A 27,223-nucleotide genomic window follows, 5' to 3' on the forward strand; every position below is an offset into this window, starting at 1 on the left:
CATACTTTTATATCACCTTGTAGAGGCAGACAAAGGAAACAGAGAAAAATAATAATTCGTTCTCAATATTTTATTTGTTTGTATACACTTATAGGCCCTAATTAGGCGTGAGCTATTTCAGTTTCAACTCGAATTAACAATTCAATTCTCAATAATAAACGCACCACGATCAGTAGTTCGTGTCGTGATTCTTAAGACATACGTTACAGTGTTAATAATATATTTACACAGAATTGGTTTGCCTACCTAAGCTAGCTAATGCATCAAGCCGTGTAACGGAAACCAATTGTGCATTAGGCTTTCATCGATAATGCCAGATTTATTATTATTTCGAATCGTTTGATACACGTACAACTGCATACACATTTCCTTAATCATGTAATTTACGGTACTTTATACTCAAGGTGATTCTTTCATAATACACTATGCTCAGCCAAACACGAATACAAGAGAAAAACAAGCGAAAACACTATGAACGAACAATTTACAATTAGACATTGTAAACAAACGTAAACTATAAACGGAAAGTGCTACTTGTTAGTTCAGCACTAATTTTTATCCTCCTTATTACATTTTTCGAAATTTTGATAATCGACCTGAGGACATTTTTTTTATGAAAACAGATCCAAACACAGCTTCGTTCAATTTTAAAACATTAGTAATTAATTATTATGAATTACTATAAAGAAATAAATGTTACACCATTAGGAACCGAGTTAATATTTTGTATTATTTTTTGTAAAAATAGAATGGAAACTAGTGAACATAGAAGTATGAGTGGTGTAAGTACAATGCTTTGATTTGTTTATTAATATCGAATTTGTTTGTTCTTCTTCTTTATTACAGTATTCCTTTAATTGCTCAATTTCACTCAGGAAGTATTTAGAATAACTTACGTAACCCAAGAAAAGTGTCGTCCTTCAGAAATTGTGGTGACGATAATGGAATTAATGGTTATTGTTGAATTGCACTGCAATTACACGATCACGATTTCTCATTGAACATTCGTGTAGCGTATATATATTTTATTAAAGCACTGTCTCGCTTTTAACGTTCCATATCCCTTTTACCTCGAACAATCATTCATTAATATACAACTAAAAAATTTTATTTTGCCAGTGAGATGTAAGTCAGGTAGGAAGATAAACTTGTTTCTCGATAAATTTCGAAAACTTAATAATTTAAAGGCAAAAGTATCACATGTTTCGAGTTACGACAAAGGTCGCTACAGATTTTAACCTTCGCTTTCAACCGTCTTACAGCTGTAACCATTTGAAAACATTGGCATAAACCATCCAAACAATTGATTTAATTACAATAGATATAATAATGCGAATGGGTACGATTTCATGCGTTACACGGCCTTCTTATCGAGTACATACATAAATATACAGGGTGACTCACCTAAAATTGGAATTTTAAATATCTCCATTATCATTAATGCCAGGAATCTAAGGAAACATATTATTCAACGGAAACTTATACACGTTTGTCAGGGTCGATATTCTTAATATGTCAATGTTGCTTACTAAAGCTAATAGTTTCTTCAGTATTGTCCGAGTTTCTTTTTAATGAGATCTTCAATTTCTCTTTAACGAAAAGCGCAACAGTTTCATGACAAGAATTCTTAGAATTCAATTTTCATATAGCAATTAATACGGAATTTCTCCGATCGCTCATTTTTACAACAATTTGTTTGTTTAAATACAACAGCTGTAGTGTTAGTAACATTTTATCATATCAGCAATCTGAGAAACTTCACGCCACTGCCTTTCGCATAGGTAATTACTTTTCATTTAATATGCTGCAAACTCAAGGGTGTCTTACTTTCAAATTATGCAACAAATTCCAATGCAGTTGTGTGTAATTCATAGTACGATTGAATTCTTGTAATTGTTCCTTTCTTAGTTTACATCCTAAGGGTATGTATGTACAATTTCCGTCAACAGACAACTTCACTGAGATCGTAATCGTCATCAGACTATGATTCGAATTGAGTTTGAGAATTATCCGCAATTCCACTTTTAGCTGACCCATCTTGCGTACATTACCTCATTATCCACTAAATAATATTTATAATTTATGTATATAGATATATTTATATGTATATAATAGTTATGTGAATACGTATATACAATTATATGTATATATATATAAATATATGTATGTGGAAGTCAAAAATTAATAAAGTTAAAAAAATATAATTTTCAAAATAGAAACTATAACCGTCTTTCTCTTTAGCTACAGCACTATTGTGTTTACTTATGAGTCCTTTTATTTTTTCCCTCTCACGAAAAGCACAATCGAATATCATTCTTTCGTTTTTTTTTCCTCTCATTTGTTTGTTTGTTTGTTTGTACGGGATTACACGTGTATCTACTAATTAATACCTGCGATTACACGGTACTGCGGTTCATTGGCTCGTAAGCCCATGGAACGGCTCGTAAACAGAAAAGTTACATTTGTCGAATACCCCTTGCCCATTTGTTTTCGATTTAGAGCGTCGTCAACTGATCGGTACAAATAATAATTAAATTTCTTCGCTTGGGGAATGATCACGCGTGCGCGAAGTAAGTACCGCCCGTTGCAGCGAACCTGGCATTCTCATCTGAGTAGCCAGATTCGAAAGTGTACGCGTTTTTTACACAGATTTTCAATTCTGGAACATGATTCGCTGACACGCTCACGCACACTAATCGGTCCGCGCGACGAAGGGCGCGAAGAGCCATTTCTGAATTCGTAATTGGATTTCTCGGAGCGACTTATCCGCCCCTATGACGTTGCGAGTGCCACGTTTGCTGCAATGGACAATAAGTTGTTCTTGCGACCATTTTCGACGAGTTAGTCGACTACAGTATTCTCGCGATTAGTACCCGAAAATCGGAACTGCGACCGAGCACTAATCGTGCAACGGCGTTGATTCGAAGTCAAGATAAGATCCGAGCCGAGATCCTCTATTTCAAATTAATTGGATCGAAACAGATGAATGAGGGGATATTAATGCAATGTTAAACTTCTCTATTTTTCACTTTTTCCAGTTGAATTCTAAGGTTTTCCTGGTTAAAACGAGATTTTCGAACATATTTACTTATTTAATGAATTACAATAATGGATTTTCTTCTAGTAAAGTGTGACTTAAAAGGTTTTGTCATTGTATTAATATATATGCATTACAAAATATATTAACCTGTTAACCGTGGAATGTAATTTCAAAAATCTCTCGTTTTGCGCGCAATACAATAAAAAAATGAAGTGTGTACTCGGCAAATGCAGGGCGAATGCATTTAGAGTATATTTTAATGAAAAATCAAAGCAAAATAAAGAAGAAGTACACGTTTATCTGAAAAAATAAATAATTTATCGTTGAAATAATTAGTGTCATTTCAAGCTTTAAGATGACGTATATACTTATAAAACGCAGTTAACTGATTAATATATATAATAATAATAATATATTATAATTGTTGGCTCGCTGAGATTAGATTACAGATCGGACCGGGTACTAATCGTGAGAAAACTATACAGCTTAAATAAGTTCGACGCGTGGTTACGCTACGAATTTTCCCTATAAAAATTTATGTTGTAGAAACATTGATCGTCTCGTAAAGTTCTCCAGCTACTTCCATTAATCTTAAACGTTAGTTTAAATGCCTCGTAGAGCATTGTTCGGTTAACACGTCAACGCCGGCGTGCACTGATAGGAGATCACTTGATGGCTAGGCTGAGGAATTCGATAAATCGATCAATTCTTCAGTTTTTCTCATTCAATTTTTTACTGGTTTTATTTATTTATCTTTCAGTTCCTAATATTTTCGATCTCTAATTTATTATTCGTCAATACAGTTACACGTAACCAATCGAAACTATGAAACTGTGAACGAAGGACACCTCTTGTCATGGACTCATCTTCTTACAGTACTGTTGGTAGTACAAATAAGCTTATCTCATTAGGAAGCATGTGCCATTGTCGATACAAAGAAAGTTGTTGTCTATAGTACCATTTTTAATTTTGTTCATTCATTTTAGATGTGTAAATAACGTTCCCACAATTCTAAAACGAATAAAAAGTGGAATACTTTTGAAACCATGTTTCAATTATTCCCATCGATTTTGTATCCAAAAAGTGATTTTTTGATTTCTAACACATTATGATCCAATGGAGAAAAATACAATTAACCTGTTACCTAGAAATAATTTACTTCTTTATCTCGAATATTCTCAGACTTTCTTTTTGTACTAGAAATTATTAACCCGTTGACTCGGTGTAATAATTTCGGTATTTTTGCCTTTTATCATTTATTATTTATTATTTTTTCATATTATGGTTAATTTGACCTTCTTTGTAAATATAGTTTTCGTAATACTGAATTCGAATACTAAAGAGAATGAATATATGATTCAAATTTTTTATTAAATTTTGTAAAATTAATTCATACGACGTACGGTTAATGGAACCACCCGGTATAACGAATTATGAGTTACAACGCCGGCGTTAACGAGTTAAACATAGGCGCACCACATTCATCATCCTCGGGAGAGTTCGAACTCTTCGTTTACGCTAGCCTGATTGTTTTCTTAATTGTATATAAGTGAACTGCAAACGTCTCGTTAAAAATCCTCGTCGTGCTAAGGAAACAATAACGGTTGAGCAATGAACCTCACAGATAATGGTGAACTTGAACGGAAAGCATTGATATCCAAGACCTACTGTTCCAATCTTTCACACGTTTTTATCCTCTCTATGTATTTCTTAACCAATGAATGTTTTCGTTAACAATTCACACTTTAAAAATTAAGAACACATGTAACCCTTTACACTCGAGAGACGATTCTCAGTAGCCGTTTGATTTAACACAGGAAAATTATAAAAGTAAAAATTTAATATGAAACGTTGAATAATTTATTTGAATAATTTAATTCTCTCCTTTAATTTATGCAAGACGTTTCTTTATGTAAGTTTCAAACAGTACTGTCAATATTTCCTTAGAAAATAATGAACGTTCATAGAGGGAAATATTGTCGAATGCAAAGGGTTAATATAAACGCATCAAGATTTTCTCAAAGTTATTGTTAGTATCGTGTGTATTATGAACGAGAGTTTTTACGAAATAATTATGAGACATGTATTTCGACACTGATGTACCAAAGCCTTTGCATAGTTTGGAGTCAATACATTCAAAAGCTTTAGAAATAAATGCATTGGAAGGTTCAGCTGTTCAGTGTTTAATCAGTTAACACTTAAGTACTGTTGAATTTCTTTTATTTATAATATGTTGTTCAAAACATACGGAACGTGTCGTGTTCTAAAGAATAATGTATTTTGAAACAAGTATTTTACTTTTAGCTTCACGAGAGATATTTTTTTACAATAATTATTGTTTGAATTAACGAAATGTAGTTTAAATAAACGAAACTTTTGAAGCTTTTGTTTTTACTGGCATAAACTTTTAATATAACTGAGGCAATAGAATTAATTATTAACTTCTTGTAACTTCAACAGTAAGTACACTAATTAAAATCTGAATATACATGACAAATATGTATTTAACATAGCTCGCAGTCTTCATATTTAATATTTAAACATTTTCATTGAATTGTTTATTTAAACTAAATATAAACTTTAAAGTTAAGTTTTGTATCGAATTATGTGAAAAGCAGATTAAACGATTGTTTAGGAATCCATTAACTTTTACGAAATAATGGTAGCCGCAAATCATAAAAATGTACTTCAGTTGATTTAATTTATGTTAAGACATATATTTAAAAAACAACATCATAAGTAACAAAATCAAATGAAAAATTGTTTTAGTGGTAGTATCTTTATGTTTCACTTTTTTGTATTTAAAGAAAACAGAAATACGTTAAATAATATTTTCATAATAAAAAGTAGGGTTTATGAACTATGAATTTTAATCTTCAGAATTTATGATTAAAATTACTTTAAAAGCAACCTTTGGATATAATCTTTTCTGTCAATGTTAGTTTCATAAGCAAATTCAGTTAGCCAGTTTATCATTAAAATTTTCAAAATGTTCATAAGATTACAAACTTTCTTTTTCGATAAGTCAAGTAAAATCAACTAATAATAAAACTTGATATAAAGTTTACAGATTCGACTGCTGGAAAATTAAATAAAAACAATTGTCAAAAAATATGATATAATTTTATTTTACTATTAAATAATGAAATTCCAATTCATTAAGAAGGTAATGCACTGCCCTACGTAATATCCATTGTTGTAACAGTAATATCGTTTGTGATAAGATATTTCAGAGAATAGTACATATAAATTGATAATCACTTTATCAGAATAAACATTTCATGTACTTATCAAATTACGCGTTGCTCCGTTGTATCAACGCAATTGTTTATCAAATTTGCGAAGTCGTGAGATCAAATTTACATACCCACTTTGACCCGAAACTCTCGGTTTTGCTGTAATTTGTGGATTGTATTTTAGGAATTATAAATATGAAATTTGACTGAATTGCAAGCAATCGTGCAGATATATGTACAATAATTATTAATTAAAATCTTTTTGGCAATGTTGATAAGGGTACTCACCGCGAAGTATGACAAAAATACGTATATATGTATCACATATATAAGTTTTTCTTATCCTGTATTATTTAACATATGTGCTAATATAAAACTCGATTAATTTTTATATTCTAATGTTAATACACTGTCTTTAAAATTTTCGATTTTCTATCAGTATTTCCAAAAAAGTAATCAATTGTTTTACAGATCAAAATTAATTTTATTTTTATAAATTTGTTAAAGTAATTTCTCGATAATAATTTCTGGTGCAAAAAAGTTGTAGAACTTCATTTAATTTCATGTACTCTTTTAATTATTCTTGGCAGTACCTTCAAATGATTGGATATAAAAAAAAACCTTGAATATAACATTCACGTTTAAAGATTCAATAATGGTAATATCATAACATGATTGTTGAAAATGAAAAATTCATGTTATCAATTCAATTTCATTTATAATTCGTTGTATGAATATTTAAAAAATTTCAGCACTAAAATTAAACCAGATCAATGTGTTTCCTCATCCGAAAATTGAGTTAAAAAAATGTATACAAAAACTGATCCACTTTTTGCAACGAAGTTTCTTTAATGGAATTCCAATTTTTATAAAAAAAAACTGTACTATATAGATTGATTTTCGATCACTACAAAAACGTTACATAGTCAGGAAAGAGGTATCTCAAGATGTAGTTACATACTTTAACAGCTGCTTTTCACAGTATCACACAAAGCTTAATTCCAAAACAACGTCACATTATATTCTTTCGTGAAACAATAACGGATTAATATCGCTGTAAATTATTTACGATACCTAGTACCGATTTACTCGTTATCTGTTGTATCAAAAGTGAAAATCATGATATCGATCGCCGATCACTAAATGTCATGGAATCCAGCAAAAGTTTAAAAGTCGCATAGAGATGTTCTAGATATTATCGACATTAACACTAGAACTGCCTAGCTCATTAAAATGACGGGTTTCAGATTTGTTATACCACAATTATTCATATCATACCAATGTTGAATATTCAAAATAATTTGAAAAATCAATAGTTTCACTTGAATACTATCAATATATGAGGAAACCGAAAAAAATATATTACAATTTTTATGAGGGTTACTATAATTATAAAGTCATATTAAATGCTTGCTAGTTCTAGTGTTAATCGTGTTTCATTTTAACACTTTACCGACCGATTTGCTGAAATGAAAACACGTTATGAAATTCATTATAAAAGGGAACAATTTCAAAATATTTGATACATATGAAGAATTAATAATAAGACCAACCAATACATGCATAATAACAGAATTTATACAATGTTAACCGTTTGTACTCGATTTATTTTCAATATTGATGGATATAAACTTGTTATTTTTAGACAAATGAATTAAAGTAATTTACAGCGGTAGAATTCAGCGTTTTATATTTATTTTATTTATTGTTATTAGAGTAAGATTTAATTTTTAGAATCTTTTAAAGTACGGTACTTTTTAAAGTACAGCAAATAAAGTATAACAAATTTGTATTGTCATCTCCAGCATGACATACGAGTGCAAAGGATTAATTGACTCGATAAACATTAATTAAAAAAAATTCCAGTCGGTAAATAGTGGCATTGAAAATCTGATTTATCGGATCCCGGTAGGTAAAGTGTTAAGTAACATCGCGACAACAATATTCACCGTCAATGAATGAGATGTATAAAACATGACATGTGAATATTTCCAAAGATATCAGTGGTGTGGAACAATATAGTTAAATAAATTTGAACTGATTTCGAAAATGCTCAAATCCTCGTTGATATGTAAGTTTGACAGTCTCTGCTCTAATTAGTATTAATTAATGTTGCTTGTAATGGCAATGATTGGAATGATTTCACATTCTACGAGGTTCTTTAACTGCCACTTTCATCGAACTATGAAATTAAGAATTTTTCATATATCAAGTACAATACGCGAACGAAATGAAAAATAGAGTATTTCTTCATTGATCAAGGTAGGCTATAGCTAAAAAGTGAACCACGCGTGTTCCTTAATGTAAGGAACCGTAGGATTATAATGAAATATGTACAAATATAATATATTTTCATCATTTTTCCATCTATTGCTAAAAAAGGATGATAGAAAAATAATTGCATCATCGAAACGTGTAAAACTGAAAAACAAGATTAATTTAAGAATCTTCTAAAATAGTTCGATAATTTCCGACGAGATTTTTTAAAAATTCTTAATATTTTTGGAAATATTTACTGATTAGTGTTTTATGCTGTTTTAACCACCTCCCTCTGTAAAAACTGAATGAAAATCAATGAAAATGTTAATCACTTAGTCGTCAATTCCTTAAATAGAGTCTCAAGCGTTTAACCAAACGGATCTATACAGTGTTCGGTCTTTTTTCCCCATATACTTACATACTCATGATCGTCCCTTCAACCTTTCACGCAAGACACCTATACCAAACTGATGTGAGTGTTGTAAAAATATACGAGTCTTACGAGCTACATGCTTTTCATGTCGCAGGATCACGATTACTCTTTCTCTTCGATTTCCTGGCTCTCGGCGCCAAGTAAGGTCGATTTGTCTTCCTCGTGACCGCCGGCTTCCGGTTCCTCTATGCTCTGACGTTGGCGCCGTGTGGTCTTCCGCTGCACGTAGAACATAAGGACGATGCTAACGCTTGCCAAAGATGCTAAGCCTGCCAGGACTACATAAATTGTTACTGGTATTTGATTCAGCCCCTAGAAATAAACAAACACATTTGGCTGTTTATGGGTGTTCACTAATTGACACTATCACTACCAAGCTATTGGAGTGATTTGTTTCTAAATTCTTATAAAAATTAGAACAATATGAGTCGCTCGGAAGCCAATGCGGTTAAGTGCAGAAAACAAAGATTGAGAAAGTTAATGTTTTGGCTTCTGAAATTATTATATAACATATTTAGAAGCTATAAAACGAAGGACTTTCAGACCCAAAAAACAATTACTAAATCCTTTAATAACTAAAAAGAAAATTATTTATTCAATTAAAATTTAAAAGTCAGAAAATATTGAAAAATGGATCTAACCACATTTGCATTTGAGCAACTCACATGTTTCTCGAGATTTAATGGGTCCCTTATTGTTGTGTCTGTACAAATACACAAACTTATTTTATAATGTTTCACAAAAGCCTTGTCATCATTTAAATGCTTGCGAACTATACATTTTGAAATGGGTAAATTTGACCTGTTTAGTAGATTTAGTGTTAACACTAATTAACGAATATGTAATTAATCGTTATTTACTATCCATCATTTCTTATTCGCGTTTACAAACTCGTTTGCCAGCAAGGGAATCTCGTTTACGTTTTTCGCGTTATATATAGTGTTCGGCAAAAGTTATTTACACGAACGAATAAAAAATGGCGAATATATTCAATTCATTTATTATCTGTGGATGGTGGATATATTAACACGTTGACTGCTACGAGAATTTCAAGCGTTTTGTACAGTAATAAAGATTCTTTCATGACAATTTGTCTATAAATTTTATAGATTTCTTTTTAATTAATAAATTACAGGGTACTTCATTAATTAAATGACACATCATAACAAAGGGAAATGACATTAGAAATAATTATTATTAATGATTTGGTATGACAATACTTGTGTTACACTATTATTTAGCTAATTGTACTATTCAATATTTTGATTCAACACCAATTTTCTTATTGTAATCGCTCTCAAACAATTCGGAAGCTTCGGTCGTCGATGACCACCGTGGCAATCAACGTATTAAAGTTAAATTGCAAGTAAATTATCTTATGTATGAAAGTAAGTTTATAGGTACATAGTAAAGTATATAATTTATAGTTAGACTGCGGACTATAAATTATTACATAGATAATAAAGTTTAATAAGACTTTTCGTTCATTTCGAAATTAAAACTTTTAATAAAATGAACAAGTTATTATTAAAATCTAATTTCGGTAAATTAGTTCATTGAATTCGTATTAATTTATAAGTTCATATCAAATTTTATTTAAACATAGAAATTTAATCGTAAATATCTGATTGCGAATATAAATCAGATATAAATATAAATGAGTTCGTTGTTTTATTTGCACTGCGCAGTTGGATTATCTCGTTAATTGTGACCACCGTTAATTGCTTATAAAAAATACTGTGCTCAGATTTAACCTGAACGCAGGAGATAATTATCATCTCTATTACGTGAAGAAAGTAGATTCTTTTAATTAAAATTATTTCGTTATGCTGTAATATATGGGTATGGATATTATAGATTATTAAATAATGTCGTATAATCAATTTTTCATGCAAGATATTCATAAAAACAGATGCACTCGTTACGAATGATCTCTGTGTAAGTATTTGCCCGACACGGAGTAAATTAATCCGTCGTGATGACACAAAACTCAATATCGGAAATTTTGTCCCACTTAACTAACTCGGCGTGATAATAGCTTAAAGCTTCGTGTTTATTAAATGGATGACTCCGTCATAAATATTCTGCAGTTGCTTATTAAAGAAGGACATAATTTTCTATAATTTAATATTTGTAGTTCATACATTCAATATTAATAAATATTTCCATTTGCAATATTTAAACGATTATCGTAATTACGTGTATTAAACGTGTAAACAAAATAGTTATACGTTTCTAAATAAGTTTAATTTGCGGATCAATATGTGTATAACAAATTATTTAAATGTATATTAACACTTCGTTGTATATTTCAAAAACAAATTATTATGGCACTGCTACAAGACACTGCTAGGAGCAACATTTAATGATTCTTTATTTAATCACACATTTAAACGAATAATAACATTTTACATTACAGAAAATTAATTTAATTCACTTAATTCTTTCAATAGTTGCAACTATAAATTTAATTTGAAATGAAATCGTTCAATCTTCAAAAATAAATAAATCATATTTATGATCTAGAAATTACATTCTCTTTTTATTTCTGAAAGAAATGTACATATAACTATATTTATAACAATATAGATATTTACATTGAATTTCAATAAAATCATTCAGTTTAAATTAGCATACTCCATCTATTGAAGACAATACTAAATTTAATTTCCATTGAAATCGAAACCGGGTATCGCGTGTGCAGATAGAATACCTTCGATACCTGGAAGCTTCGAGGATAACGTGTTTGAAATTCTGATTCCAGGATCATCTAACACTCGGTATACGGAGGAATCTTTCATTTAAATAATTCGCAGGAGACACATTTTTTTTTGAAATTTAATTAAACGCAATTCCTGGAACTGAACTATTCTGGTATAATGAATTTTTCATCGAACATTCATATTTACATATTAATCATCTGTTCTTTTTTAAAATATGTTGTAAATTCAATCAATAATTGGAACAACATTCTAATCGTGTTGAACTATTCATTATTACAAACATATGAAATATAACGAACAGATTTTTTCGCAACAAATTCCTAGAATAAATGCACTTTAAGATGCAATAAAAGATTAAAAAAATTATTTTTATATAATTTTCATGACTGTCTTCGTCCGTCTTCGTATTGTTCATTCTGTACCAATATGAACAAAATAAACTGCATCCAAACGAGAATTAAAATCATTTCTGTCTATTGTAAAAAAAAGTTAACCTCTTCAGGGCTGAATTGTACAATAATATTTTAATAGTTTTAATAATATTAAATATTAAAATATTTGAATACGTATATATTTTTTTGTAATATATTATTTCATATTATTTGAATATATATACAGCTACACATACAGCTAAATTTAACTCATTAATTTGAACCCTTTGGTATAATGTTAACGGGACGTCGCGTCGAGATAATTTTTCCAAAGAGTCGAGGCGCGTACCCGAAAGGCTCTGTGCTAAGAACAGTATAATTCATGCAGAAATTTATGCTGATCCCTGCGCCTGACAACAATTATTCTCTCCTCGTAATAGCGCGTTTCAATAAAATGAATGGCCTTTTTTTCTTACCAACTCCCATCCAGTAATTTTCATATCACTGAAGACGTCCCCGTTTCTCTTTAAAAAAAAAAGCCAGAAAAGAAAAGGTTCGCTGAGATAATCAGCGCTTCGCCGCGTGAGAGTGTTACGCGGCTAAGAAATTAAGAGATAAAATATAACAAAAGCAGTTGAGAGTGAATGAAGAGAACGGGCGAAATAGTCTCGGAAGAAAGGAAGCAGTATGTCTGTTTCATAGGTAGAAAGATACGGATAATGGCGACCTAGTGAGAAACGTTGCAGGAAAATAAAGAAACCGACCGTTTCCCCGCCTCTACTTTTAGATTCACGAACATGGTCTGGTTATCGATCGGTCCAGGTATTTCAGTTTATACGACTTTAGAGGAAAGCAATCGTTCTTTACGTTAAATAGAAATTAAGGTAAAACCACCAACAGTTGACCAGTTAAGAAAAATGTTCTGCGTGAAAAATAGTATCCGCTCGCTTCTTCATTAAATAGAGAGTCTCTATGCGTGAAAATGCTGTTTGAATTCCTTACATTACGTAACAAAGTGAACCTTTTTGAAACAGTTATATTATCCAAATTTGACAGATATTTTTGAAAATTCAATACTCGCGATAAAAGTTGACCATCCTTTAAAACGAGATAACTAGTGTTTGACCATATGTTAGTTAGCAGTTGGCCACTTATAGTAATACCGTAAACACTAAAGGTGATTTCGTTAATATCGTTTATTTGTAGCGATTATGCGAAATTACAAGCAAAAGGACAAATACAAATGAAAAGAAGTTAATTCCATGTTGAAAATCGGAGGCATACAACCAACGTCAATGATATTCCATTGGTTGTTAGTTTTTACGATAAACAATTTCATTCAGGTAAAAGCGTTTTGGAGTTGGCTTGGTAGATATTGCAATATATGTATCGTGTCTTCATCGAAAGATTATTACTAAAGCCTTATTTTTTACGTTTTCCTGAAAAATGGTCAACTACTGATACTAGGTCAATTACTGGTACCCTTACCTTATTTCTAAAAAACATTCATCGCTTTTCGGCTTGTGCTGTCCGTCTTCGGATCAACCCCCTGCCATATGATTTATTTTTTAACTATGATCGATACAACTACTTTATTATTAATACTTTATTAGGAAAAGAACAAATCTCGATGCTTATTCTATGTCTATGTTTATTCCAAAGGTTAACGATTGGAACTAGAAAAGTAATATTTAACTTATATTTAACAAAAATAAATAATAGTTAGATTTCAAAAATTCAGTTTAAAATCTTTATCACGAGTTTGATATGAGTCAATGGTTTAAGCAGCAATATCTCTTTGATTTAGGGGAAAAAATACATATTCAGAGAGGAAAGGGTTGAATCAGCATAATTTCAACCGCTTGACCTACAATGTCAGACGCGTGAAGAAAATGTTAAACTGAATTTGAGAAATCTAAGCGTTACTTATTTGTTTTAAATATAAATTAAATGTTAAACTTTGGAGTGAACGTAGCCATAGAACAAACATCAACACTTTTTCTTTTCCTAATAAATTATTAACGATAAAGTAGTTGTATTGATCACCGTTAACACATTCGCGACCAAGAATGAGATTTCTCGTTTTAGGTGATGTGCAGGATTTCTTGATTATTTTCCAGATAATAGTATTCTTTGTACTTTCGAACATTATCAATCCTTTTACTGGGAATATTTTCAGTAATTTTATTTTTAGGGATACTTATATATAAACAAAAGAAGGATCATTCAAATATATATTAATTTCAATCAACTATCGCAGTTTTATTACACGCCTTCCAAAATAATTGTATATGACTAAAATCATCGGTCTCATAGAAAATTTTAGTAAAACATCAGCGGTCGGAAATGTGTTCAAAAATAAATCATAGGGCAAGGAGTTAATAAGTTATCGATTGTAAACACTAAACGTATCGGCACTTTATATACATCTGTTTCTACTGTAACCGGGCAAATAATTGATTATGAAATAAAGGTAAACAAATTAAACGATAAATTTTATTTAGTGACGACATAAACAAAGGGGAAATTAAAAAAGTGATTAATCGGACAGTGTAGGAAGTGATGTAAAGTTAAATGAAAGAAAGGAAATGAAGGATTTTACATCAAGTTTTAAAATCGGTCATTTTACCGGTCACGGTACGTTTAGTATTAAGCATTCGAAATCGAAAATCCGATTAAGTCTTGCGGTAAATAAAATGTCAAGAGTTTCAACCCTTAGCCCTCGTATGTCACGTTAGAGATGACAATACAAATTTGTTATAAAACGTTGGAAATTATTTTAAAAAGTACCACATACTAAAAAATTATAAAAATTAACTTTCATTCTAATAACAATAAATAAAATAAATATAAAACATGGAATTCTACTGTTGTACATTATTTTCTTTCATTTCCCTAAAAATAAATACAAGTTTCCAAGAACGTTGTAAATAAATCGAGTGCAAAGGGTTAATATATGGTTATCGTAGATTATGTTGCAGCATTTCCTTTTTCTTCATTCGAAAATCAATTTTATCCAGCTAAAATGGCCATTCGTTAGACTTTGCAGAGTTGATAAACACTGCTCTATCAGTTTCGAATTTTCAGCCTTCATTACAATCCTTTGAAATCGAAAGTGTACCTACCTTCCACTGGAAGTCGGAAGAGGGATCAGTGAAAAACCACTTCTGCGGCCAAGGTTTTATCGTCCCATCCGGTGTCTTGAAGATTAACCCCTCCAGACTTAGGCCGTGCGCCAGGACGCTCGTGGTGATGTTGCCCTTTTTATACGAGGCTATGCCCGCCTTCATGTACATCTGCGGTATTGTTTCGTTCTCCCTGAGCTTCAGCGTCACCCTCGGCATCTTCGACTTCCTCGACGCACTTGAAATCGTCGTGGTAGCTTCGTCCAAATTACTCGGCAATGATTTCAGGGTAGCCGAAGAAGGCACCGGTGACGAAGTCGAGGGAAGCTTGGTAGATGTTGATGTTTGCTGAAGGCTGGTTGGTGACTCGGAAGAAACGTGTGATCGTTGTGTACTGCTTAACGTAGAGTCTGAATAAAAGGAGGAAATCTGATGTTATTGTTAGAAGTTGACGACGATAATCAACGACGAATTTTTGGAATAATAACAAGATTAGTGCGACAAGATGTCACGTGTTTAACATCAGATTTACGGACGTTTATTGTACAGTGTATTCTAGTGTTCCTAGAAAAATGCATATTCGTTTATTCGGATTTTGGAAGTTAAAGATTTAAAAATAGATAATTTACGTATATACTGGTATAATTGCATAAATCAAAGTAGACGTAAACATTTACCAAATAGTGTTTATAAAATTAAATATGCGTCAAATCGTCGCGTTCCGTGTACCTAGTGTTAATCATTTTGCTGTTTCTGTTTATACGACGAAAGAAGATAGTGAATTTATAATTTGATATTAAAACTATGAGCGTTTAATACGATTAAACCTTTTAGCGTCAGAGATTTGTTCCATAGATTTGCGAGAAAGCCAGCGGTTTTTATAAGTTTTTGTAGTGGCCCGGGAATGCTTTGTATCAAGGTTAATTTTGGAATATTAACTTAGAAGTTTTTACGTAGTCTTTGTAACGTATCAGATTAAATTTAATTAGCATAAAATAAAATATAGTGTTTCAAATCCTGCAGAAATGGATATATTATTCTGAAAGAATATTTATAAACAAAATGAAAACAGTATTTCTCACACAGTAATTAATAACGCATTAACATAATAATAATTGTACACTATTAAACCTAATTCGAATATCTTGTTTTTATACACTGACATTTCATGTGATGATCGCTTACCTCTTACGTTATTACATTTTCCTTTAAAAGAAAGAAATGATTGATGTGTACCACAAATAGGACCCTTAACTCTGGAAATTATTAGACCCGCCCGATTGGAGAAGTTAAATGGATTACTTTCAATAAGAGCAACTCTATTCCTATCGATAAATGTTATTTGCTCCAGAAACGGAGATGTCAATTTGAAATAACCATCACGTAATGGTATATTTTTCTCTTATAGAAGTAAAAACAGAACCTGTTACATTATTTAATATTAAAGGGAAGATATTCTGAAATTACTTGCCATAAACGGTCATATTATAAATGGAATATACGTAATAATAAATTCTTTCATTTTAAATCCTGCAGCTCAATCTGCAACCGTGTCTGATTTGATATAGGTTTAAAATGGTTGCAGAAATCTAATTTTGTACAATTGTCCCACTTTTCTATGTAGTATAATATAATATATAATAGAATTTGCACTTTATCTTATTAGCATTGAACGAGCCAATTTCGATTCAAATGGAACTTTGATACGTGAAGCAGAAAAAAATTAATACACAAGGAAATGAAATTAATTTTCAAATATACGATTTCAGTGTATTCATTCGGAAATGATTATAGATACAAAAGCTATTCTAAACATTACTAAACGGTTTTTGCTGTAGTAAAATTAGCCATATGCCGACGCATATGGCTTCCTTTGCGATAAGTACAAAATTCCATTTTTTATCTTGACCGTTTGTGATATTGAGATGAAAACAAATTGTAAATTAAATTTATACTGCCATATATTGTAGTATAAATATATTACTGTTTAAGTGTATTTAATAATACGTTTAATTAATGTTATTACTGTTTATACTAATAGTTCTTATTTTTTATGCTAATATTTAACTATAATTACCCTATATATATTTCGGCAACAGAATAAACAATTTTTCAGCAGAATTTTGAATTATTATACAGTAAAGGGGCAATGTTCTAAAAACCGAAGGAATGAAAATTAACTACAGCTCACAGATTGTAGGTTGATACATGGGAAAACCAATTTTACTTATTCGTATTATAGGAAATATAGACATTTAGGAAGATGTAGAAAGATTTGGAACATGTATAGATACATATACTCTTATGGACACGTGTACATGTGAGTTTGGACAAATCAGGAAGTAGGAAATCCGTCAATAAAGTAGTAAGTCTTAAATATATGAAAATCAATATTTTATATACGGGTGCATATATACGTTTGAACACTCTGTTGAAATTTCGATGTAATGAAAAACTTATACTTTGATACAAGTTCATTTATACTATTCCAAATAATCATATTCAATGAAGTTTATTGCCACTAAAAGTACCGATGATTTATTATGATTATTAGATGATCCTTGTAAAAATTGTAACAACAGATTCTTCTCCGTTTCTTCGTGTATTTATTATAGTATTCAAGTGAAACTATTTATTTTTTAATTCATTTTGGATATTTCTGATATATGAATAATCACGAAATAAAAAAAGTGAAACTCATCATAGTGTTAAAAAATAACATATTTTATACAATTTGTATAATCGAATCTTTATAAAGGAAACTTAATAAAAGTCACCATCTGTATCGATTTAATCTTACATTGTCGTTTAACAGTTCTTACTACGTTATTCGATCTTAGTGTAGCAGAATTATGTTTAAAAATAGTCTAAAATAAATTATATAGTGCATTAAACATTGAATTAACTGAAAATTTCTGATCGATTTCGAATTAAATGGAACATGAACGTCAAAGATATTTATAATTTCAATACTTTACAATGTAATTTCCTGTACGGGCTACGACCCGTTACCATTTTATCGATAACATTCCGATGTTGTGCATATAAAACTGTTGAACCTTCATTGTTATAAACTTTGTTACCGTTAATGCGTCAAATCCGAGTTTATGAATTTTATAACCGTCGTCGTTGTATGTTCTCATATAGTACCATTCCCGAAAACAAATTTTTAGTGCTCGCATCGCATTATATTCACGCTGGAACTCGTAAAGAAAGTCACTGTTATAAACGTATTTTCTCTACAAACGTGTCCTTGTAGGTCACCGTTGATAAACTAGGTCCAGGACTTTTAAAACATTTTACTTTATACAGAGCAGCTAAGCAGAAATCGATGGAATTCGTTAATAATAACAATTGCCCAGTCGTTTCTCAATAACTTTAAAGGAGGTAATTTGTTTACATTGGAAAATGGAAGAAATTTCTGAATAGCTTAAGGTGAATATAATATAGTACGCACTGAAAATATTTGCTGTGAAAATAAAACAGTACTCTGAAACGAAGGAATATTATTTGAAATTTGTTGAACATGGAACATACAAAATGGTCTAATATATGAAAAGTATAAAGCTTATTTTATGCAATATATTATACAATGAAATTAAATTAAATAACTAAAATAGACCCTTGCCTGACATTTATGTTTTAAAGTTTGCTATGGAATTCAGTGGTGAATTTGTACCTATACAAAATATTTCCAAATAACATGTCAAGTGGGTGACAGGTAATTTTTGGTAAAAAATATAAAAAAAAATTTATTTATCCAACGCTTAAGTTTTGGGAAAATGGAGTTTGAAAATTCACTATGAAAAGTCGGCAAATTCCATTTCCTTGAAAATTAAGCATCGAGAAAATAATGTATTCTATATTTGTTCATAAGAAATCATCTTTCACCCTCTTGACATGTTATTCAAACGTAATCGGTAAGAAAAATCTCATTTACACAATAACCTCATTTACAACGTCTAATTCATACAGCAATAAAATAAAACTGAAGTAAATCATTATTCGCTTCATCGATGGTAACGTTGACCCAACAAGGCAAAAAGATGTATACATGCAATGAACGGTTCAGTCTACAGCAATTTATAATTGTTGCGTTAAATTACAATCTATGCATATTCATGTCAGAGATCTGTATGTCGTGCAATATACATATTTCGTAGAAGTAGACTACGACTGGGGCAGAGAGGGAAGAGGGTTAACTGCGATCGCGTGAGTACGAACTATTTGTTCTTGCCCCGATTAAAGTGGTTATTAACATGCTTGAATAAATTTTACCGAATTTATTGACAGATAATAATACATGTTGACACTTCAAAGGCCTTTATTATTTAAATAAGAAATTAACTTGTTTGATGAGAAGCTGATTTAAATAATTTTACATTACATTACTCGATGAAGTGTACGAGTGATTATGATCAGTAATTACTGCACAAATTTAGGGACTTTTAGGTTTATGATTTTTTAAAGTTGTGAACATCCAAGTGTTTCATAAATGCTAATCAATTCTATGTATATTCATTTGTACAGATTGACTAACTTTGCTCTCTTTGAGTCAGAAGAATTGTGTCTGACCCAAATTTCTATAAATTAGTCCACAGAACTCTTCACGTATTAATAGAAACTCACGTGCATGATGTCTTTAACACATTGAGTGCCATGTATATTGTATAGTGGTTATCCATGACCTCCATCTGTCTTTTCAGTATTGCCTAGACGGTCACGAATGACCATCAGCATTCATTTGACGTTTTTTTGACGAATTCGAATCCCTTCGTTTTTTAAATATGATTATTTTCACACTTTGAAAAGCATATGAAATACTTTGTAATTAAATTGACAAAAAATTCTGAACGGATCAGTATGCTTTTGAATCAGATTTATTCTTCTTATTTAGTGCAGAATTTCACACTATAAATATCTCTGCAGATAAATAATGATACGATATTGGAAGGAGTATTGAGGATGAAGATGTCCATTCTTGATATCTGTGAAGAGTTTCGAGCACACTACCGAGAAAGAAAAAGATGAAGATATGGCAGCAATCCGGATAAAATTGGATCAATCACTTTTTGTAAGATTAAACTTTTTCCATCACATTTCCTTCAGAATACTTATTTAATTTAGTAGGTATCAAATTCCAATGTTTTTAATAAATCAAAGAAACGTCTGGCTAAAATAAGTACCTTTATATTAGCAAAAATTGAAACTAACAAAAAGAGGCTCGAAATAATTATTCACTAGAATACATATTCAAATGATCATGGTATATAAATTTTGTAGAGATTAGATTCTAAGACAATAAATATCTAAAACATTCTCGTTGAGAAGTTTATCCTAAAATTATGTATTTACGTTGTGTACTAATATCTTAAATAATAATGCAGAATAATAAGAATTTTTCTTGTCTGACAAAATTCAAGAAAGACAAAAAAGAAATAGCGAATTATAAATATTAAAATTTATACGTAGAAGAATACTTTTATTTCTATGCAAGAAAGAAATCCTTAAACTCCATGGAAAATAAAGAATGTGAAGGTAATCTGCTTCTACAGTATGTTAATATTGAAGTAATTCAGATGGTACGATAGAACAAATATGCAGTAAGGTAAATATTTTATTTGAGTAGCTACTGAAATAAAAGTTTACTGCGGTAACATTGGTGTTACTAGGCGAGGAAGATTATAGGAATATTGGGAACATGTATCTTTATAATCTGAATATGTTGTTCCTTCAACTCACCATAAAACTTTATGTGAAAATGTTTCATACTTTTCAAATAGAACATACGCTCATACTTGTTCTTCCGTTGAAAGTACAAGAAACGAGGAAACTTCCGTATCTGTTAGCATGAAATCTTCTTTCAGCGTTATTTGTTCTTCTCTTAAAATGTACGACGGTATTCCCTTTGAACGCATTTCGAAGAAAATGTAAATCATCGTTGGAACACGATACACGAAATAAAGGGACATAAATTTCAAAATAAAATGCACCTCTGTGTGCATATTCTTGCATTGAAATGCGGAAAGGTAAAAAGCCTTCTTTGAATCTAATTTATGAGACAGCTGTGAAATATCCCTCTTCTAATTTTAAGTGTAATTTTACATTATTCAATGTGCAAAGACAATTAAAGTTGTAAATTACTCACAATAATTTGTGTTTTTAACAAATTACGTATAATCTATATATTACCACGTAAAGTTATAGAATCATTAAATTTTTTTATGAAAAATTGTCGATATTTAAACTGTTATAATTTCATTAAAAAATCATACCATTTACCAAGCATTTTAAAAAATAAAGTTTCTACTGTCACGCTACTATATTACTTTTCCCAAAGATGTTTTTGCACCGCGAAGAAAAAAGGCTGGAAGGCGAAGACAATTTTTCCTCTTGAAAATTGTATAAATGCAAACACTACTCTGGAGTTTGTTAAAGTTATTTCGAAATGGAAATTGTTACAGATTTGAAGAGTAGAATCAGTTTTCTGTGAAAATCTCTTAAAACTTAGTATACAATGTTTGTCAGCCTTTTATTCTACTTTAATATGCTGCTAGTAATAAAATGATTTAAAATACCCATTTCTTTCTGGAGATGTGCAAAGTTCTAATTATTCCTATTATTAGTGCATAAAATATTTTTCTAGCGTTAACAGAAAAATTTTTTTGGTGCTACATATTATAATATCAGTAATGTCTAAGAATGCTCCCGTTTGTCCCCTTCTAACTCTTATTCGTATAAAAATATACTAAAGAATATAAGTATGTAAAAATGAAACATACAATAAAAATGCAAATTTTAACCTAAGTTTAATGGAATTTTTATTAAACAGTAAAATAAAAAATTTTATGTTAGTTAAACTTGTCTTTTTATCTGACTAAGATCTTTTAGGAGGAAAGCAAATTTCCGTAAAATTCCCATTCTTCTACGTCAGCTAATATATCTTGGATTCAATAATGAATTACATGCGACGGTAGTATTAATTTACTAGGTCAGTGTATATGGAATATGAATCTTATAGTGGCATTTAACGTTCTGCCCAACGTTAAATGAATTTTATTATATAATTGAAGTGAGATTCTTTATGTACTTTGACAAAACACTAATATATTATCAATAATGAGAATTTTGCAATTCAACACCGATATTTAGGAAATAGATAAAATAGATAAAAATTAGAAAGTAAATAAAACTTTAATATGTCACTTTGATAATTGATATCGACAAATTGAAGCTATTCTGTATACTACAAACTCTGTGTCACTCTGTGTATACATGCCTAACGATTTCCAAAAAATGAATCGTTACATTTGATAATAATAATTTTTATATTATACTCTGTTCTATTATATATTATGTTTATATTTGATAAAAAATTATTATTATCAATTAAAATATTACTTTTATATTTAATAATGATAATTAAAGCATTCGTACCTGTAATCGTGAAATTCTCAGTCTCTTCTCCCTCTGTCTTCGACCACCTCACCAGCGAAGTCATTCCATCCTGAACGTTCTGTTTCTGAGAAGCTTCCGTCGACGACGTCATCTTCTCCGGCGGCTTGCTCCTGATTCTTTCCGCGCTGACGTTCTCTCCTTGACCCCTCGACGGGTTTTTGGAAATTTTGCTGTGCCCGACGCGACCCAACGCGAGTATACTGCTGGCGAAGAGGCTCTGGTCATCTTGATTCATTAGAAACGGCGTTGCCACGCAGGAGAGAATGATAAGAATCATCAACGTGCCCATGGTATATTTGATGATCCTCGGCCTCGATTTCGTGGCGGTTTGAGGGAAACCAGACGAGGGGAACTGGTCTGTTTGCGGTAGGATTGTGTACTGTAGGCTGGCATCGCCCTTTCGTACTGTTTTGTACATAACTAATAAACCTGTGGAATGAAGTAAGTGATTTTTAACTAGATAAAGTGAATATGCTAGTAACTAACCAAGTTGTGAGTATCATTGAGGGTTTCAGGACAATATACTTGTGTTATAAATATAAATATAAACATAAGTATTAAAATAAACAGTAAAATAAATATTAAAAGAAATGTTGAGATAAATAGTAAAATAAATATTAAAATAAATGGTAAAGTAAACAGTGAAATAAATATTAAAATAAATGTTAAAATAAGTAGTAAAATAAACACTGAAATAAATGTTAAAATAAATAGTATAGTAAATATTAAAATAAATGATAAAGTAAATAGTGAAATAAATATTATAGTAGATAGTAAAGTAAATATTAAAGTAAACATTCAAATAAATATGGTTGTATAACCTTAACTGGTTATTTACTGGTACATTTATTTTACTTTCGTTACATATGAACCTTTTGTTGAGAGAATAAAATATAGGGTATAAGGTCACACATCTGGGTTAAATTACTTTTATCTCTAACGATACATCGTTGTTCATATTTATCTATTTCTCAAATTTATAATATTATCGGGAGATCGTTATTATCCAGAACAAAATATTCGATTTTTAGTAACTTTATATATTCTAGAAGCTTTCAAATGAAATACTTAAAGAAGTTATACCGTATTTGCACATTAACACGTATGGAAAGATCATTTTTTTAATTTTAACATCATTTCATACTAATAACTATGTTTAAAAATGAACGCAAAAACACGGGTATTGTTTCAATTTAAATGCAGAAATAAATAAATATGAGTTTAAAAATTGGTTATACTATTATACATTATATTAACACTGAAAACGTCAAATGGATTAAAATAATCTAAGAAACTATCCGAAAAATGATTAGATAAACCAATTTACGAATGGGCATCCTCAAATTTGTAAAACTATTTATATTTTTTTAAAGTAGATATTAAAAATATATATTCATTAAATTATTATTTACAGAAGACGAGAAAGTAAGAAATTTTATAAACATTAAAATTTAATGAAAATAATGAAATTTTTCTATGAATAAAAACTTCTGTCTCTCATATTTATTTTTGCAGTCTTTTTAATTTCGTGTCATCATTTAAAAACAGTCCCGATTATATTTCAGAATTTATATTAATTCATTAAATAATTCGATTTTCCTCCGAAAGTAATTTATTTCAGTTTCGTCCCACTCGCATCATTTTTGAGATTATGGCTTCATCTATATTCGTCAGGTGATTTGCACATTTTTCAAATGGAACAGATGCAATGCACATATGAAAAATACATACGCAAACATAAATATGAATTAAATGTAATAAAAAATATATATTCAGGTCATTCATATTTATTAGATGTAGAAATATATAAAATATATACAGATTCCAGGATTGCACAAATAAAAATATGCAAGATAAACCAAATAGTGTGTCACAAGCTGTTATCTCAAAAACGACAGCAGATGGCGATTTTATATTTTGTTTGAATAAAATGTAATATGTATACCAATCATTTTATTTTTAACAAACGCGATTGGTATAATTGCTGGAATGAAAATGAAAAATCACATATTAATTTATCTTTGCTTAGAAAAATTATAAAAACCTTAGTTGAAGCAACTTTTTATTATGCATAGTTGAAGAAGAATAAGGGTGAATAGTTATATCGAAGAATAATTTTTTTCGGAAGAAACGCTGGAAACTGGTAGAAAATATTTAAGTAGACATGTTTTGGAAAATGAAATAATTGACGCAGAAGCCTTATACCTTTTTATTTTTCCTATTCCCATTTAACTTCATAGAGGAAAATCATCTTTGTAATCTGATAATGATTATTTATAAACGTAATGAACATAGCATAAAATAACTGTATTTAAGCATGTGCTAAATAAACAAAAGTTTTTTTAGATAAATGTTATTCAGAATATTTTTACGATGAAAGTTAATAAAATCAAAACAAATAATACCATATTTCATTGAAAAACTTAAATGGTTCTCTTCTGCCTATAGCAAGTGGACCAAAAAATGTATTGTATATTAAATAAGTAATTATTTGATTTTATATTTAATTTAATTAAAGAAAAAGCCATTTTATATACATACACTAATTTACAAAGTGATTATTATACTTAATTAGTCCATCTTCTATATTTAAGTGAATACTGAAATTATAGCTAGTGTGAAATAATACGTTAGTACTTTAATTTTTAAAAAAGGAATGAAAATATATAACAAGTAAATCTTGAAAAATTATTATGAAACAAAATTTTCACCGTCTGTTTCATAGACAATACTACAGAATAATTGCAACGCATTTTATACGGATTTTATAAATTAATGTCTGTAAGAGCATTTGTAATCATTTGTAAAAATTTGTTTCCTACACGTTCTATGTCTTTTCGAGAAAATTTTCTGTCATCACATATAGTACACCTGTCACTGTTTTAGCTTCCAATTCGTGCCTACATTATTTCAAGTACCACGATGCACCTGCTTGCGCAACTAATTTAATTTACGGAATATAATTATAAATAATATACTAAATACAACACTCACTTGTCCTTACAACAAAAATGACACATGCATTTTTATAATATTTCAAATGCCATGGTAAAAGGTGTAGAACAAAATCAACATCATTTATTGAAAAACGTAATTCCATGAAAATAATAACAAAAAGAATTCAATTATCAGAAAATTACTCGCGAAACTTGTTGAATGAGTTTCACAATAACAATCTACAATGCACATTCGAACGAAGCAACATTAAAATGTAGAAACCGTGGCTCCAAGCAAATCGAATCGATCCCCGTCAACAAATAAATAATTAACCAGCAAAGGAAATAAATAGAAATACCATTCACCATCTTCAATGAATTCGATCGATCGAGGAGCTTAACCAAAACATGTGTCTCCGCATTAATTTAGCGATGTGCTCGCGATAGCGACAGCCTTCGATCAAGATCCCCAAAGGTCCATTCGGAATAGCCGAAGAAAAATAGTAACACGGGACCTCGACATTTCCCGTCGACGTGATCGATTTTCGATTTTCGTTTCGTCAAATGTTAACCACCACGCGAACTGGCAAATCATTCACGTCGACGACACCGGTCCCTGCCATCTGAAGGTTAACTCCGTGTTCTCAGGACCACGAAAATAATTAAAAACAGAAAATAAAGATCATAGAACCAGACGCGAAATTAAACAGAAAAATTGCTGCGAAACTATTCATTGCTGACGAAGAAAAGAATCATGCTAGGAATACCGAGAAAAACGCGTGAAACAATAGAAAGTACGAAGCAAGCGAGCTTCTTTTTCGTGGTAAACGTTAGAGATCCGGTTGGTGTTGTTTTGTTCAGTGATTGGAGATCATATACGACATGAGAATATCGGGAAAATAATGGTGAAGATGGTTATATTATGATAAACAGATACTCACGATATGTGAATAACAGAAAGGGTTGCTATTCTCCGTTTCTACTTCCGGCAGTTTGCTCCGTCGAACGAACACGACAATCCGGGACAGGCAGAACCTCCCCTATGAGAGAAATTCTCGTGGAAAATGCGCAGATGCGCCTCGGCGGGGGTTGCGCACGCGTAGCGGCCAGCTTCCGGAAATCCGTCACTATTTGAATGCCGCCGAGAGAGATGCGTGGGACCGACGTGGGTTCAAGGACATTTGAGAATTCGTCGACCTTGAACTTCTCTTGCGACGTTCCTGTTACGCGTAGTCCATGCCTCGTCTTGGATCTTTTTGTTTACGACAGGAACCGGAAATAAGAGTTAGAGGTGCACCGAGGGAAACCCAATCATAGGGTAAATTGGATCAAAAACAGTCTATGTTTGTTATATCAAAAATTATGTTTCGCAGTTTTTGCTTCTTATTCGTGAAAGAAATATTTCGAAATTCTTGTAAACTTGTTGTTAATATTCCAGTTTACTGAATGTTTATTGTCGAATATAAGATGCTTTGGTTTTCTTTGGTTTGGAATATTGAAATACTTTTTTTAAAGAAATTCAGGGATTGGAAAACTACACGATTGAAAGGGTGGATGTTCTTGTTACATATTATAATTGTATGTTATTAAACAATTTTTTTCAGTGAAGATATCTATTATTGATAAGATAAAGCGTTTTTGT

At 30.5% G+C, this 27,223-nt stretch overlaps 1 protein-coding gene across 1 annotated transcript; it reads right to left on the reverse strand.

The window, feature by feature from the left end:
- On the reverse strand, positions 1–26,625 carry LOC116428605 (uncharacterized). The gene is made up of 4 exons (XM_031980434.2): positions 26,523–26,625; positions 22,625–23,074; positions 15,188–15,597; positions 1–9,280 (listed from the first exon to the last, which is right to left on the reverse strand). The coding sequence occupies exons 2-4, from the start codon at positions 23,061–23,063 to the stop codon at positions 9,071–9,073; spliced, it is 1,059 nt and encodes a 352-aa protein (XP_031836294.1). The 5' UTR covers positions 23,064–23,074; positions 26,523–26,625; the 3' UTR covers positions 1–9,070.
- Between the last annotated feature and the right edge of the window lie 598 nt (positions 26,626–27,223).

The sequence above is a fragment of the Nomia melanderi genome, chromosome 1 (assembly GCF_051020985.1).
Source record: "Nomia melanderi isolate GNS246 chromosome 1, iyNomMela1, whole genome shotgun sequence".
Classification (NCBI taxonomy): Eukaryota; Metazoa; Arthropoda; class Insecta; order Hymenoptera; family Halictidae; genus Nomia; species Nomia melanderi.